The 15,219-nt window shown below is 39.8% G+C and overlaps 1 protein-coding gene across 3 annotated transcripts; it reads left to right on the forward strand.

The window, feature by feature from the left end:
• Positions 1,481-5,157, forward strand: LOC110268225. Of its 3 annotated transcripts, XR_002356338.1 has the most exons (7): positions 1,481-1,662; positions 2,065-2,210; positions 2,353-2,457; positions 2,886-3,006; positions 3,905-4,169; positions 4,575-4,808; positions 4,902-5,157. XR_002356338.1 is itself a non-coding variant. In XM_021114123.1 (6 exons), exons 2-5 carry the CDS (start codon positions 2,107-2,109, stop codon positions 4,070-4,072), a joined length of 498 nt encoding a protein of 165 aa, XP_020969782.1. In that variant the 5' UTR covers positions 1,483-1,662; positions 2,065-2,106; the 3' UTR covers positions 4,073-4,169; positions 4,510-4,534. The 3 variants fall into 3 exon arrangements, 2 of the variants coding, with proteins under 2 accessions (XP_020969782.1, XP_020969781.1); XM_021114123.1 differs by lacking the exons at positions 4,575-4,808; positions 4,902-5,157 and adding an exon at positions 4,510-4,534 and having other exon boundaries at positions 1,483-1,662; XM_021114122.1 differs by lacking the exon at positions 4,902-5,157 and having other exon boundaries at positions 1,484-1,662; positions 4,575-4,733.

Here is a 15,219-nt window from a genome sequence, read left to right on the forward strand (position 1 = left end):
GACATCTTATGATTTTTAGTTCAACTGAGGATCATATTGATCACATTTGGGGGCTGGCCATTCGGCCATGCCTGAACCTTTCATTTATGTAATTTTCAACGGTAGAGTTTCTACACTCCATAGATTAAGGTGTGGAGCTCTGCTGTTCCTCATGATTTAATGCAAAGTACTACTGTTTTCTATTCAATTCAACTTATTCCGTTTCTAAGATATCCATTCGCACCGAAGAACATGATGAATGTGATGATTATGTGACGCTCATCATCATTCTCACTTATGAACGTGTGCCTGACAAACACTTCTGTTCAACATGCAAACAAGCTAGAATGAGTATCTCTTAGATATCTAATACAGAGGACCGAGTCCGAGATATTAGAATCTTCGTGGTATAAGTTAGAACCCATGGATGGCCATTCCTGAGATCCGGAAAGTCTAAACCTTGTCTGTGGTATTCCAAGGAGGATCTGGGAAGGGATGGCTGTGACGAACTTCAAACTCGCGAGTGCTGGGCGTAGTGACAGACGCAAAAGGAGGGTGAACCCTATTCCAGTATGATCGAGAACCTCCAGATGATTAGCCATACCGTGACAGAGCATTTGGGCCTTTTTCACAGAGAGGATGGGATGTAGCCATTGACAACGGTTGGATGAAGACAGCAGGAAAGCAGAGGTTCAGAGGAACGAAAGCATCTCTATACGCTTATCTGAAATTCTCACCAATGAATTACATAAGTATTTCTATCTTTATTTTCTGTTTATTTACTATTATTATTCAAAAACTCCATAACCATTTGATATCCGCCTGACTGAGATTTACTAGATGACCATAGCTTGCTTCAAGCCGACGATCTCCGTGGGATCGACCCTTACTCATGTCACTACAAGAAAAAAGGCATATGGCCACGCTTTTTTCTTGCCACGCTTTAAAAGCGTGGCCAAAAGTGGTCAATGGCCACGCTTTTATGAGGGTGGCGATAGATTAGGGATTTGGCCACCTTTTTTTTTGCCACGCTTCAAAAGCGTGGCGAAAAGGATCAACGGCCACGCTTCTTTAAGGGTGGCAATTGATTAGAGAAATGGCCACGTTTTGAAACTGCCACGCTTCAAAAGCGTGGCCATAGAGAGCAACAAGGACGTTTTAAAAGCGTGGCGAAAGGGTTTCATTAAGGCCACGCTTGGAAAACGTGGCCACATCCTGTTCCTCTTTTGACACGCTTTAAAAGCGTGGCCAAAAGGTTTTTTTCTGCCACGCTTAGAAAGCGTGGCCGTAGAGAGAAAAAGTTACGTTGTAAAAGCGTGGCGAGAGGGTTCCCAACCCATTGACACCAACCCGGCCCGCAACCCGGCTCGCAACCCGCTCCCCAACCCGTTAGACACTAACCCTAATCTTCTTTTCCCTTCGAAACCACACTCGCCTACTGGAAGAGCTCCTATTCCCTTCGTCATTGTTCACCCTTCGCCCTTCGCCCTTCGCCCTTCGCCTTCGTCCTTCGCCCTTCACCTTCGTCACTGTTCGCCTTCTTCTTCATCTTCTTAATCTTCATCTTCTTCTTCATACTCTTCATACTCTTCATCTCTCTGTTCACCTTCAAGCTCTACCAACATGGGCGACGGCAAGGTATCCGCAACGGTCTCTTCTCCTCCAAGCCCTCCGATCCCAAAGGTCTGATCTCTTCACCAAACGCTTCTATTTTTTTATTTTCTCGATTTTTTCCGTTGGGGTTACTTTTAGGGCTTTCACTTTCCATTTTCATTTTCCCCTGATTCGTTCCCCTGATTCATGTTCCTTCTTAGTTAATTGATAATGGTCACAATATTAGCGTTGTTTGCGACGTGGTTTTTTTCTGGTGCACTCTGTTTTGGTTATGACTTGAGCATTGTTTCAGTTTGGGCTAAAAACGGAAAAAAATAGTGTGTTTTCTTGCTGGTTTTGGTATTCCTTTTATTCTCACTGTTTTTTCCCTCCTCTCTTTTATGTATTGCTATAAAATTATATTATAGTATCTTGAAGCTTTAGTAAAGTTGTTTTATCCTTACTATGTTAATGTGTTATTGTTCCTTATAGGTGGTGCTCTAAAGCCAACAGATATTGACACATTATGAGTTCATGTCACTTGTGCTTGGTTTCGGCCTGAAGTGGCTTTTGCTAGTGATGAGAAGATGGAGCCTGCTTTGGGTATTCTTAGTATTCCGTCAAGTTCTTTTGTTAAGGTGAGATATCAATACCCAGTTTGTTTAGAAAATGTAATTGTAAAATGATATAGACTACAGGTTTCCTAAATGGTTTTCATGTGACATCTCTTGTTCCTTCTTTATGCCTATGTTAATCTAAATTGTGTTTGTTGAATTTCAGATTCGTGTTATTTGTAAGCAAATTCATGGTTCATGCACACAATGTTGCAAGTGTTCTACTTATTTCCATGCCATGTGTGCATCTAGGGCTGGCTACTGAATGGAGGTCGGATCAACTCTGGTTTTTATTTTTTATTTATTATTTCGGGCTTCCATTTGCGAATTGTTGTTAACCTCTTACAATTTGGATTTCAGTGTTATGCATCATGACTAATGTTTAGTTGACATGTTGCATTTTCTTATAGATAATTTAGAGACTTTTTTTTCTCTAAATTTTCCTGCTTAAATGCAATTGCACATTTCGGAGAAAAATGATAAACATACAACAAAAATGGTTTTCTATTGTGCTTATCACAGGTATAGAATCTTCAATTACAACAAAAGAGACAATACTTTCTTCTTTGTCCCTTTATACGGTTTCCTTTTCAGAGTTTGCTTTTGCCACAATTTTTACTCTTTTTTGAATTCCTCAAGTATGAATTTAAGATTCATTTGAATCTTACTGTCAGCTTTTTGTTTTAATATTACTTGCAGGGCTCCCAATCCAGACACTATTTTGATTATGCAAACCCCCCTTGGGGTCATTTCAACTAAAAGTCTTCTACAAACTAAGAAAAAAACGGGTTCCAGGCTAATTTCCTCTAGAAGAACAAAGGTAGAAGAAACCCGTCAAGCAGATGATAGTGCTTATTAGTGCTCTTTTTTGTCATCCAATTTATTAATGTTAGTGTGTGTGTATGTGGCTTTTCAATCCCATCATCATTCAATTATTCAAGTGATGCATAGAAATTCTCAAAGGCTTTTATTCCTACTTCTCTTTTCTGGGTTTCTCTTATCTTCTTTCTGCTTCTGCTGTACCTGCAACCAGTAAGACAGGCCTTCAAAGTTGTTAATGAATATTATCGTGTCTGTTCTGTTTTATTATCAGTTATTATAGCAATTGGATATATCATGGAATTAATATATTTAGAGTGACAGAAAATTAAAATAGAATGGAATTAATATATTTAATATGATGAATAATTAGGGATTAATTTGATTTAATTTGTGTGATTTAAGGACCCAGAATTTGGATGGTGAAGAATCTGAAGATGCATCACTTCTACTTTCTTTAGCTAAGGCATCACTTGTTTAATATTGTTGGTTGGTTGGTTTTGTTTATGTCCATTTAAGCGTTAAAATTCTGCATTTGAACATGATCTTTTATTATCATTTATTGCCCCTTGGAACTTTTCTTGTGTTTGTTTTGCAACCATGCATATTTCTTTTGTCCCTTGTATAAAGATAAATGGTTGTTGGTGTTCAAAGTTGGAGTGTGGGATTTTGTTAGGTCTTTGTTTTGTTTCTATTTCCTTTTTCATGTTCACATCTCCTATTATTGTGGGCTCTCATGTTTTTTTTGGTTCTCTTCCTATTATTTGGTTGGTATCTTTAGTCTTTAATAATAACAATAATAATATTATTGTAGTAATTAGTCTCTTATATGCTACTGTATGTCATTTTCTTGTGTTCTCAGTGGAGTGTGTATTTTATTTCCACTTTGTTTTGGTTAGATTATGAAGAGCTTGGGCACGATGGTAACAGAACAGTTGCTAATGGTGTTGACAAGGAAGGGCCAGTGCTTTCAAAGCTTTGTTCAAGTTCCACAACTGAGCTTCACCCCAAAAATGGAGCTCAAGGTGAGTCCAAACCAACCAACATGCCACCTACTAGTGTTATGACAAGACTCATCTTGATCATGGTTTGGAGGAAGCTGATTAGGAATCCCAACACTTACTCTAGCCTAATTGGCCTCACATGGTCTTTGATCTCATTCAAGTATGCAATCTTTGCTCATTTTAATTGTTGTTATACTTAACTAATGTTTTAATCTTAGACTTAGGAATTGTTAACTTTCTTAGGAATTGTTTCTTAATCCCAATACTTACTCTAGCTGTTATTTGCACATTGCTCATGTATTTTGACTTGCTTTCTTCTCTTTATTTGCACACCCTATTTATATTGGTGTGTTAAATAAATAAAAATAAAAACATGGTGTTAAATAAATCCTATGTGAACTAAGCTTTCTTACCAAACCTCATTTAGCTGCTTCCTAGTTCTTTTCAAGTGGCCAGTGATTCAAATCCTACCTTTTGTAGTTTATTGCTTTTTGTTTCAGGAGTCCTTCAAAGTTCAAAGACTTATTCTTTGATTGATTTGATTAGTCTGAAAATGAAACTGTAGGGTCACACATTGCTGCAAAGAGCAGCACTAACTACTTTTCCTTTCAATTTCACCTCTAATGGCACCACCACAACCCTAACTCTCTCTATCTTTTGATGCCACCAAAGTCTTCCTCATGAACACCTCAGATTCATTCCCACTTACACCAACACGGGACCCTCGCCACGTGTTGATGTCAATAACAACCAGTTACAACAAGGAGAGCAAGATGATCTAGAGGTCCGCGTTGAGAAGGTAATATAATCAACAAAGTTAGTTTTCATGATCTTTATTTGACTTAGCATAATTGCTTTCTAATTTATTAGTGATGAAACTTTTAATTTGCAGATTATATATAGATGCCGCTTTTTGGCTACTTTTGGAGTCTTTGGTTATTTAATTGTGGAAATTAATCGTGAATCGGGTGACGACATTTTGTACTATTTAAAGAATTTTATTTTTGTTGTTAGTTGATAGAGGACAAGCATAGAATTTATTATATATAACGTGACTTGTAATTTTGAACTCTTAAATTCCTTCTGTTCTTTTATTCATATAAAGAGTTCCCTAGTGTTTTCTTTCTCCGTGGGACATATATATGGAGATGATGCTTTCGCCATTTGATTATTGCTATTATACTCTGGTTGAGAAATAAGAATTTTGAACTCGAGATACATTATGTATGAGTATTAATGTATAAAATAATTATAGTATAAATTATGTCACTAATTACTATTTGATTTGTCTTGTAATAAAAATTACATTATATTTATAGGTTTTGGTAATAAAAAAGGACTAAAAATTTATATTGTGCAGTGATAAAGGAAAAATTAGAAAAAAAAGTTTTTTTTTTTTAAATTTGATAAGGCTATTGCCACGCTTTTAAAGCGTGGCCGTATCTCTAGCTATGGCCACGCTTTTAAAGCGTGGCAGTATCTATTGCTATTGCCACGCTTTTAAAGCGTGGCTGTATTTTGTTACTGTCACACTTTAAAAGCGTGGCCGTATCTCACACATATGGCCACGTTTTTTAAGCATGGCAATCCACAAAAGCGTGGCAAAAAATAAAGCGTGGCGGTAGGTCACCAAAAGTGTGGCGATAGAGCAACCGCCACCCTTAGACAGGCCACCCTTTCAAAAGCGTGGCTGTAGCTCAAAAAGCGTGGCGAAAAGCTATCGCCACGCTTTTTTCAACTTTTCGCCACGCTTTAAAAGCGTGGCAATAGAGTTATTTTCTTGTAGTGTGTAAGGTTTTATTACTTGGACGACCCAGTGCACTTGCTGGTTAGTTGTATCGAAGTTGTGACAAATTATGAATTAAGATTAGAGCACCAAGTTTTTGGAGCCATTACCAGAGATCACAATTTCGTGCACCAAGTTTTTGTGTGCGAAATCGTGATCATTCCATTCCTTGGTAACGGCACTAAAAACTCAATACGCACGTTCATGATCTTATATCTATTTCACAACTTCGTACAACTAACCAGCAAGTGCACTGGGTCGTCCAAGTAATAAACCTTACGTGAGTAAGGGTCGATCCCACGGAGATTGTCAGCTTGAAGCAAGCTTTGGTCACTATGTAAATCTCAGTCAGGCGGATTCAAATGAATAAAGAGATTATAGTGAACGAAAATTAAAATAGGATAGGGATACTTATGTAATTCATTGGTGAGAATTCGTTCCTCTGATCTCTGCTTTCCTGCTGTCTTCAACCAATCAATCCTACTCCTTTCCATGGCAAGCTTTATGTAGGGCATCACCGTTGTCAATGGCTACATTCCATCCTCTCTGTGAAAAAGGTCCAAATGCTCTGTCACGGCACGGCTAATCATCTGTCAGTTCTTGATCATACTGGAATAGGATTCACCCTTCTTTTGCGTCTGTCACTACGCCCAGCACTCATGAGTTTGAAGTTCGTCACAGCCATCCCTTCCCAGATCCTACTCAGAATACCACAGACAAGGTTTAGACTTTCAGGATCTCAGGAATGGCCATTCATGGGTTCTAACTTATACCACGAAGACACTAATATCTCGGACTCGGTGATAAACCACTATTTTATGGTTTATATTGTGTTTAATTGTATGGTTTTATCATGATCCTTACCCACTTATTCATTAAATTAGCATGCATTTAGATTTCCTTCCTGAATTTATTACATGTTTGAAAACTGCTTCCTAGAGACTTTAATTTTTTATTTTTAATTCTCCTTTATTCCATTCGATGCCGTGATCTGTGTGTTAAGTGTTTCAGACTTTATAGGGCATGAATGAGTTGGAGATTGGAAAGGAAGCTAGCAAAAATAGAAGAAACACAAGAATTTGAGGAGATAACCAACGAGAAGTGATGCGGTCGCATGGCTCACGCGACTGCGCGAAGGAGAGCAAATCGTAGTGACGCGGCTGCATGGCTCACGCGGCTGCGCGGATTGGAAAGCCCAAGCGACGCGGTAGCGTGGACGATGCGAACGCGTGGCGAGGAAAAACGCGAATGACGCGTCCGCATGGATGACGCGATCGCGTGACATGTGCGATCTGCATAATCTGCAGAATTCGTTGGGGGCAATTTTGGACCCCATTTCTGCCCAGTTTTCGGCTCGGAATAGCAGACCAGAGTCAGAGAACATGCAGAAATAAAAGACACATTCATTCAGTTTTTTTAGATCTAGTTTTTTTCACTCTCTTAGGTTTTCCTCTCTAGTTTTTAGGATTTTAATTTTTCAATTGGTCTTAGCATTAGAACATTGAGAAGAGTTATTTCCTCATCAAGACTTTATCATTCTAGTTTATTTTCTTAACTTGGTTTTATTCTTCCATGTTCTTTGTTTTGTTCAATTTTGTCATTCAGATACTTTTATGATTATTTAATGCAAGGATTATTTCTTTTTAATTCAATTTCAATTCCAATAATCATGTCTTCTTTTAATTCCCTTTCATGTGCTATGGATTTTTTATTTACAATGCGTGAGTAGTTTTCTTACTTGATGGGGAGTTGATTAAAAGGAACTCTTGAGTTGGAAGGATTGAAAGAAAATTTGTAATTGGGTTAAATGTTGGATTGATATCCTGTCACCGACGCCAATCCCTTTGAACTAAGTGGGTTGCAACTTGTGAACAGATCTGGTATTCCAACTTGTTTGACTTTCCCTTACCTAGTAAAGGATAACCAAACAGAATAACCATTAATTATAAATTAATCTTACAATTGCACCATCAATAGTAGAAATTCCAACCAATCAACTCCCAGTCAAGGCTTTTATTCATATTATTTAAATTTCCTCAATTTACATCCCAATTTACTTAGCTCAACTTCTTGGAACATCTGATTAATAAGATAGCACACTTTTCTGCAACTCGTTGGGAGACGACCTGGGACTTAAAACTCCCAGTAATTTTAATTGAAATTCTTTGTGACATACTTTTAAATTGATAGGCAGATTTTCGGTGAGTTAAGAACTATACTTGCAACGTAACTATTTTAATAATTTTTAATTCACCAGCTTCTGCGTCCCATCAATTTTTGGCGCCGTTGCCGGGGAGTTGCAATAGAGTGCTAATTTTATTAATTAGAATTTATTTATTTGCATTTTATTTAATTTTGCTACTATGAGCTGCATGTTTCTTCCGTCAAATGACGCGTTCACTTCCTGATCCACGCTTGCTAATATTTGATCCTGAAATTGAAAGGACTATTTCACAAATAAGGCGAGAACAGCGTAGGTTAGCCCGCTCTGAGGGCGGATCTGAAAGTGAATCTGAGGAAGAAACCAGCCCCCGTTCTACTGATTCGGTTGTTTTACGTGCAGAAAACATGGTAGCTAGAAGAGTTACCATTCAGGAGGAAGGAGCTCCTGATTTTACAATGCAACCGTTTCAAGCGCATCATCCAGCGGTAGCTACAGATTTTGAAATAAAGACCGCACTGTTAAATTTGATGCCCAAGTTTCATGGCCTACCTGCTCAAGAGCTTATCAAGCACTTGAGAGATTTCCAGGCAGCCTGTTCTACTGTCAGGCGTGATGGCACTGATGAAACTTTAATTCTGCTGAAAGCTTTTCCATTCTCTCTTGAGGGAAAAGCAAGAGAGTGGTACTACACTCAACCTCTAGCAAATGTATCCAACTGGGATACACTCAGAAAGGAGTTTCTGGAAAAATTCTTTCCATCTGAAGTTACTGATAAAATGAGGAAGGATATCTCTACGATTGTTCAGGATGACAATGAGACTCTCTTCGAATACTGGGAGCACTTTAATAATCTTCTGGAAGCATGCCCCCACCACATGATTGACAAGATCGTGCTACTCAGCTATATCACACAAGATATGAGGCCCCAAGATAAGACCACATTGGAAAGTGCCAGCAATGGGTGTATGAAGAAGTACAAGACCACTGATGAAGCTTGGCAATTGATCAGTGATTTAGCTGAATCTACTCGGAACCACAAACAGAAGCAAGGCCGTTCAAGAGCCGATGCAGAAGTATCTTCTGGCAGAGAGACTGCTGCTCTAACTCAAAGCATCTGTGAGATGACTAACCTGCTGAAGCAAATGCAGTTGAATCAACAAGCTCAGCAAACTCAACCGCAGCAAAACCAACAACTAGTCCCACAAAGAATTTGCGGAATTTGTGCTGATTACAGCCATTACACTAATGAATGCCCGCAGCTCCAACAAGAAGACAACATGGTGGCATCCACTCACAACTTCTATGACCGCCCCAACCAAGGGTACAATCAAAGTGGAAATAATAACCATGGATGGCAGGACAATTCAAACCAGAATTGGAAGGACAACAATAATAGGGGAGGTAGAGATAATCAGGGAAATCAGAGGTGGAATAATAACAACAACAGGCAGCAAAATCAACCTCAACCTTACCGAGCACCACACCTGAGGCAAAACCAAGGACCACCGAACAATCAGCAGCAAACCTCTCAATTTACTCATTCTTCTGTATCTTCTAATGAAGATTTATTATAAGCTTTTGAGAAAAGACAACTGGCCATGGAAAGTACCATCGTGAACAGTATTAGCGCCAGTCTGAATGGTCTCACCTCTACTTTGCAAGCTTTTATGACACAGCTTGGTTCAGCACAAAATTCCAGTAACCAACCTTCAAGCACCACTGGAATCCCCTCTCAACCATTACCCAATCCAAAGGGAGGCATTAATGCCATCACCCTGAGGTCTGGAACTACACTATAGGAGAGGAATCAAGAGGAACCAAGCTCACCAGAATACGCCTCAGCTGAAGAGGTGGTGGGAATCGAAGATGTTGAAGAGGAAGAGGATATACAGGACATAGCTGAAGAAGAGATAGCTCAACCACAAGAAGAAGCACCAAAAGGCGCAGGCACCACGGAAACCACTGTTCCCATTCCATTTCCACAGCTTGCAAGGAAGCCCAGGAAGCAGCTGGAACCTGATCCTAAAATGGTAGAGATATTCAAAAAGGTCGAGGTAACTGTCCCCCTTTTTGATGTTATTCAGCAGGTACCTAAATATGCAAAGTTTCTAAAAGACTTATGTATCCATAAAGACAAGATTAATGAATTAGAAACTATTCCTTTAGGTAGTTCTATATCTGCTTTAATGGGAGGATTACCTGAAAAATGTAATGATCCAGTCCTTGCATAGTTAGTTATACTATTGGTGGTGTAGTAATTTATGATTGCATGTGTGATTTAGGAGCATGTGTCAGTATAATGCCTTTGTTCATATATGATGTTTTGGGCTCCCTTCCTTAAAAAGGTTGGCAGCTCGTTTTGTGTTAGCAGATAAAAGCATTATTACAGTGGCTGGAGTTGCTGAAGATGTTTTGGTGAATATTAAAGGGCTCACATTTCCCACTGATTTTTATATCTTGGAGATGCCCCATAATGATTCAGATAAGCCATCATGGATCCTACTTGGAAGACCATTCCTGAAGACATCAAAATTCGAATTGGATGCTTTTTCAGGAACATACTTCTTTGAAATAGATGGCCGCATAGTGATCTTCAATCTGAATGGAGTCATTAACAACCCCTCAGAAGATCGTTCTATCTTCCCGTGTGATGTTATAGACGAAAGTGTGGCTGAAGTTCAAAAAGAAGAGTTTGAAGAGAGGCACACTGGACAAGGTCCGAGTGTGGGGACCCTCTTAACTGACAGTGAGGGCACTTCGCCATTTTCACGAGCTCCAGATAATCCAGAGCCTGCCCATGATCAAAAGTTAGAATTGAAACCTCTTCCTCCACACCTCAAATATGCTTATCTCGAGGACGAGCAGAATCTTCCGGTTATTATTGCAAGAGAACTAACTTCTCAACAAGAAGAGCAGCTACTTGATGTGCTAAGGAAGCATAAGAAGGCAATTGGGTGGAGTTTGGCAGACATAGTGGGAATCAACCCTCAAGTATGCGAGCACAGAATATTTTTAGAAGAGGGAGCAAGACCTGACCGTCAACCACAAAGAAGATTCCTTTGGCTTGTGCAATCCATTAGCTACTTTTCAAAGGTGCATGATGAGTCTTTTCTCTGATCTTATTGAGGACTGTATGGAAGTTTTTATGGACGATTTTAGCGTTTATGGTGATTCTTTTAGCCTTTTCTTAGATGGGTTATCTAGAGTATTAGATAGATGTGTTAATACAAACCTTGTATTGAATTTCGAAAAATGCCACTTTATGGTAAAACAAGGGATTGTATTAGGACATGTGGTATCTAATAATGGCATTTCTGTAGACCCAGCAAAGGTGAATGTTATTTCTAGTTTACCTTACCCCTCTTCTGTGAGGAAGTCCGTTCGTTCCTTGGCCATGCAGGTTTCTACAGGAGATTTATTAAGGACTTTAGTAAGGTGGCACTTCCCTTATCCAGATTACTGTAGAAGGATATTGAGTTCGAGTTCAGTGAGGATTGCAAACAAGCGTTTGATAAGCTGAAGACTGCTCTAACGCAAGCCCCAATTGTGAGAGGACGAGACTGGAACCAGCCGTTTGAAATCATGTACGATGCTTCCAACCATGCAGTAGGAGCAGCGCTGGCTCAGTGTGAAGGTAAAGATCCTTTTGTTATTGCCTATGCGTCTAAGACTTTAGACACTGCCCAGTCCAATTATACTACTACTGAGAAAGAGCTACTTGCTATTGTTTTTGCTCTGGATAAATTCTGGGCTTATTTACTTGGTACTAGAGTAGTAGTGTATTCGGACCATGCAGCTCTAAAGTATCTATTAGCTAAAAAGGAATCCAAAACAAGACTTATACGTTGGATACTGCTGTTACAAGAATTTGATTTAGAAATAAAGGATAGGAGTGGTAATCAAAATTTAGTAGCAGACCACTTGAGTTGCCTTGAACATATTAAGGATGATTCTACTCCTATAGGTGATAATTTTCCTTTTGACAACCTGCAAGCAGTATCTGAGGTAGTCCCTTGGTATGCACCTGTTGCTAATTATTTAGTTAGCCGCACATTTCCCCCACATTTTTCTAAACATCAAAGAGACAAGCTGAAAAGTGAGTCTAAATATTATATATGGGATGACCCATATTTATGGAGATGTGGCGCTGACCAGATAATTAGACGTTGTGTGCCTCAATCAGAATTCCTGTCCATTTTAGAGGCCTGTCACTCATCTGAGAGTGGAGGACACTTTGGCCCTCAAAGAACAGCTAGAAAGATCTTAGACTGCGGATTCTGGTGGCCTACTCTTTTTAGAGATGCTGCTGAGTTTTGTAAATCTTGTCACCCATGCCAGAAATTTGGTAACATATCCAAGAGGGATGAGATGCCTCAACAATATATGCTTTTCTGTGAAATTTTTTATGTTTGGGGCATTGACTTCATGGGTCCATTTCCAAATTCTAGTGGATATTTTTATATATTGTTAGCTGTGAATTATGTTTCCAAATGGGTGGAAGCAATTCCTACCCGCACTGATGATGCTAACACTGTTGTTTCCTTTGTGAGAAACCATATTATATGCCTTTTTGGATCACCACGAGCGATCGTGAGCGATCAAGGCACCCATTTTTGTAACAGGAGACTAACAGGATTGATGAAGAAGCATGGGATAATCCATAAAGTTGCAACTGCTTACCATCCCCAAACTAATGGGCAAGCCGAGGTGTCAAACAGAAAAATTAAGCGTATCTTGCAAAAGATAGTAAAGCTTCATAGAAAAGACTGGAGCACCAGGCTACAAGATGCACTGTGGGCATATAGAACAGCATACAAGACACCCATTGGGATGAGCCCCTTCCGCTTGGTTTATGGAAAAGCTTGCCATCTCCCAGCTGAAATCGAACACAGAGCCTTCTGGGCAGTTAAGGAGTGCAACATGGGAATTGAGAATGCCAGAGCCGAAAGGAAGTTGCAACTGCAGGAACTGGAGAACCTTCGCATAGAAGCTTATGAGAATTCCAAAATTTACAAGGAAAAGACGAAAGTTGTGCATGATCAAAACATCAAGAAGAAAGAGTTTCAACCTGGAGATTTTGTCCTCCTTTACAAATCTCGACTAAGGCTCATGCCCGGTAAGTTGAGATCAAAATGGGAAGGTCCATACAGAGTAGAGAAGGCTGAACCGTACGGAGTCTATCACCTAAGCCATCCTTCAAGCTCTGAACTTATTAAGGTTAATGGACAACGCCTGAAGCTGTACCATGGTGAGAAGGTGCAGAAAAATAAGGAGCTTGAGATCTTCCGCCTGGAAGATCCCCGCATCGCAGCAAATTGAGCTAGTTGAGCGTCCAACTTACGGACGTTAAAGCAAAGTGCTTGGTGGGAGACAACCCACCACGGTATAATCGTTCTTTTCTTCACTTTTAGTTTTTCTTCTTTAATAACTCTTCTCTTTATTAGTGCTTTCGTGCTCTTTCATTTACATGTCTTTCTACTTCTTTTTAAAAAAAATAAAAATAAATAAATAAATAAATAAATAAATGAACAGAGAGTCCGGCTGGATCGGGGCTGGAGGCGTGCCAATGGCACAAATCGACCCACGCGACCGCGTCCCTGACGCATTCGCGTCGCATGGGAATCATGGCCTCCCACGCGGCCGCGTGCCCTGAATTTTTGACGTAAAAGGGTGCACATCAACATTTTGTGCGAGAGTGATGCTGGATTGGTGCTGGAAGCACAATCCTTGTCACGCGACTGCGTCGCCGATGGGGCCGCGTCACCCATTTTATGACGCACATTCATGCGATCGCGTGACCCACGCGATCGCGTCACCCCATTTTGGCAATTGAATAAAATTGAACAGAGAGTTGTGCTGGAGCGAGGCTGCACTCGCGCCAGACGCATAACATGGGTCACGCGACCGTGTCACCAACGCGATCGCGTCCCCTTCCCTAACGCGCACCCACGCGAACGCGTGCCCCACGCGGCCGCGTCGCATGCGCCGCACAGCTCAACCTAAAATTGCCACATATCTTATCTCTTCTCCTCCAAATCCTAATTTTTCTTTTCCCTCCTTCTTTCTTCCTTCCCCCTTCCTCTTTCTATCTCACCTTTCACTCTCTATCTCTCTCACCATCATTAGCAAGGTTTTACCTTCTTCTTCCTTCTTCTCTTTTCTATCATTCTTATTATATTATGTATATATATTATTATTTTCTTTTTCTTTTCTTTTTCTTTTCAAATTTTTATTTTTCTTCTTCTTCTTTTCTTTTCTTTACATGGTGTTAGAAACCTTTTGAGTCATCATCCCTCATTATATGCTTGTGGATTATTGCAAATTATTTGACAATTATTTTTCTCCCATTTAAGGGATTACTTGCATGTTCATCTTCATATTTTCTATACCCTATTCACCATGCATGCTATGTGTTTGTGAAAAAGCCCATGTGGCATTATGCACTTCTCTATGTTAATATACTATTCAATGCTTGCTTTTCAACACTTTCCCTTATTATTTTATTAATTGAATTCAATTGTCAATACAAACGTGATGGTTTGTTACAAAGTAATGCTTGGTCTATGCTACTCATGCCCTTTGCCAGCATGCCAATAAACACCTTGCATTCACTTGTCTTTTTATGCACTAGCTATTTCCCATTGATGGCTTTTCATATGTACTCGAGAGCATGTGTTAATGTCATCTACATTTTACTGTGCATCATTCACCCTCTTTTCCGTTTCCTTCCTTGCTGTATCTCTCTTTAAATTTAATTTTCTTTCTCTTCCCTTCTTTCAGGATGGCCACCAAGAAAGGAAAAGAGAAAGCTATATCCAAACCACCAGCAAGAAGAGGAACTAAAAGAGCATTAGTGGCAGAGCCTTCTTCAACCGCAGTCAAGCCCTCAACAAAACGAGTCAAGAGGATAATAAAGGTTGACGAAAAGGAGAAAGCTTTTCCAACAAAGAACGCTGCGCGATTTTCCAATCGCTACTGTGAGCAGATGTTCCCTATCCTGGCAGAAAGGAACTATAACAATGAATACCTTCTTATCCTCCCGTCCAATATTGCCACCTTTGTTGAGCCGCAAATTGAGTGAAGACAATGGGGTTTCCTACGGAAACAGCCAAGGCAGGTCAATCTTTCTTGGGTAGTTGAGTTCTACTCCAACTTCTACATGCTGACCCTGCAGTCTGTTTATGTCCGGCAGAAGCAAGTCCCCATCACAGAAGAGGCCATTCAGCAAGCTCTGAGTCTTCCCCTTATTCTAGCAGGAAT

Source organism: Arachis ipaensis, chromosome B10 (genome assembly GCF_000816755.2).
Source record: "Arachis ipaensis cultivar K30076 chromosome B10, Araip1.1, whole genome shotgun sequence".
In the NCBI taxonomy this organism is placed as follows: domain Eukaryota; kingdom Viridiplantae; phylum Streptophyta; class Magnoliopsida; order Fabales; family Fabaceae; genus Arachis; species Arachis ipaensis.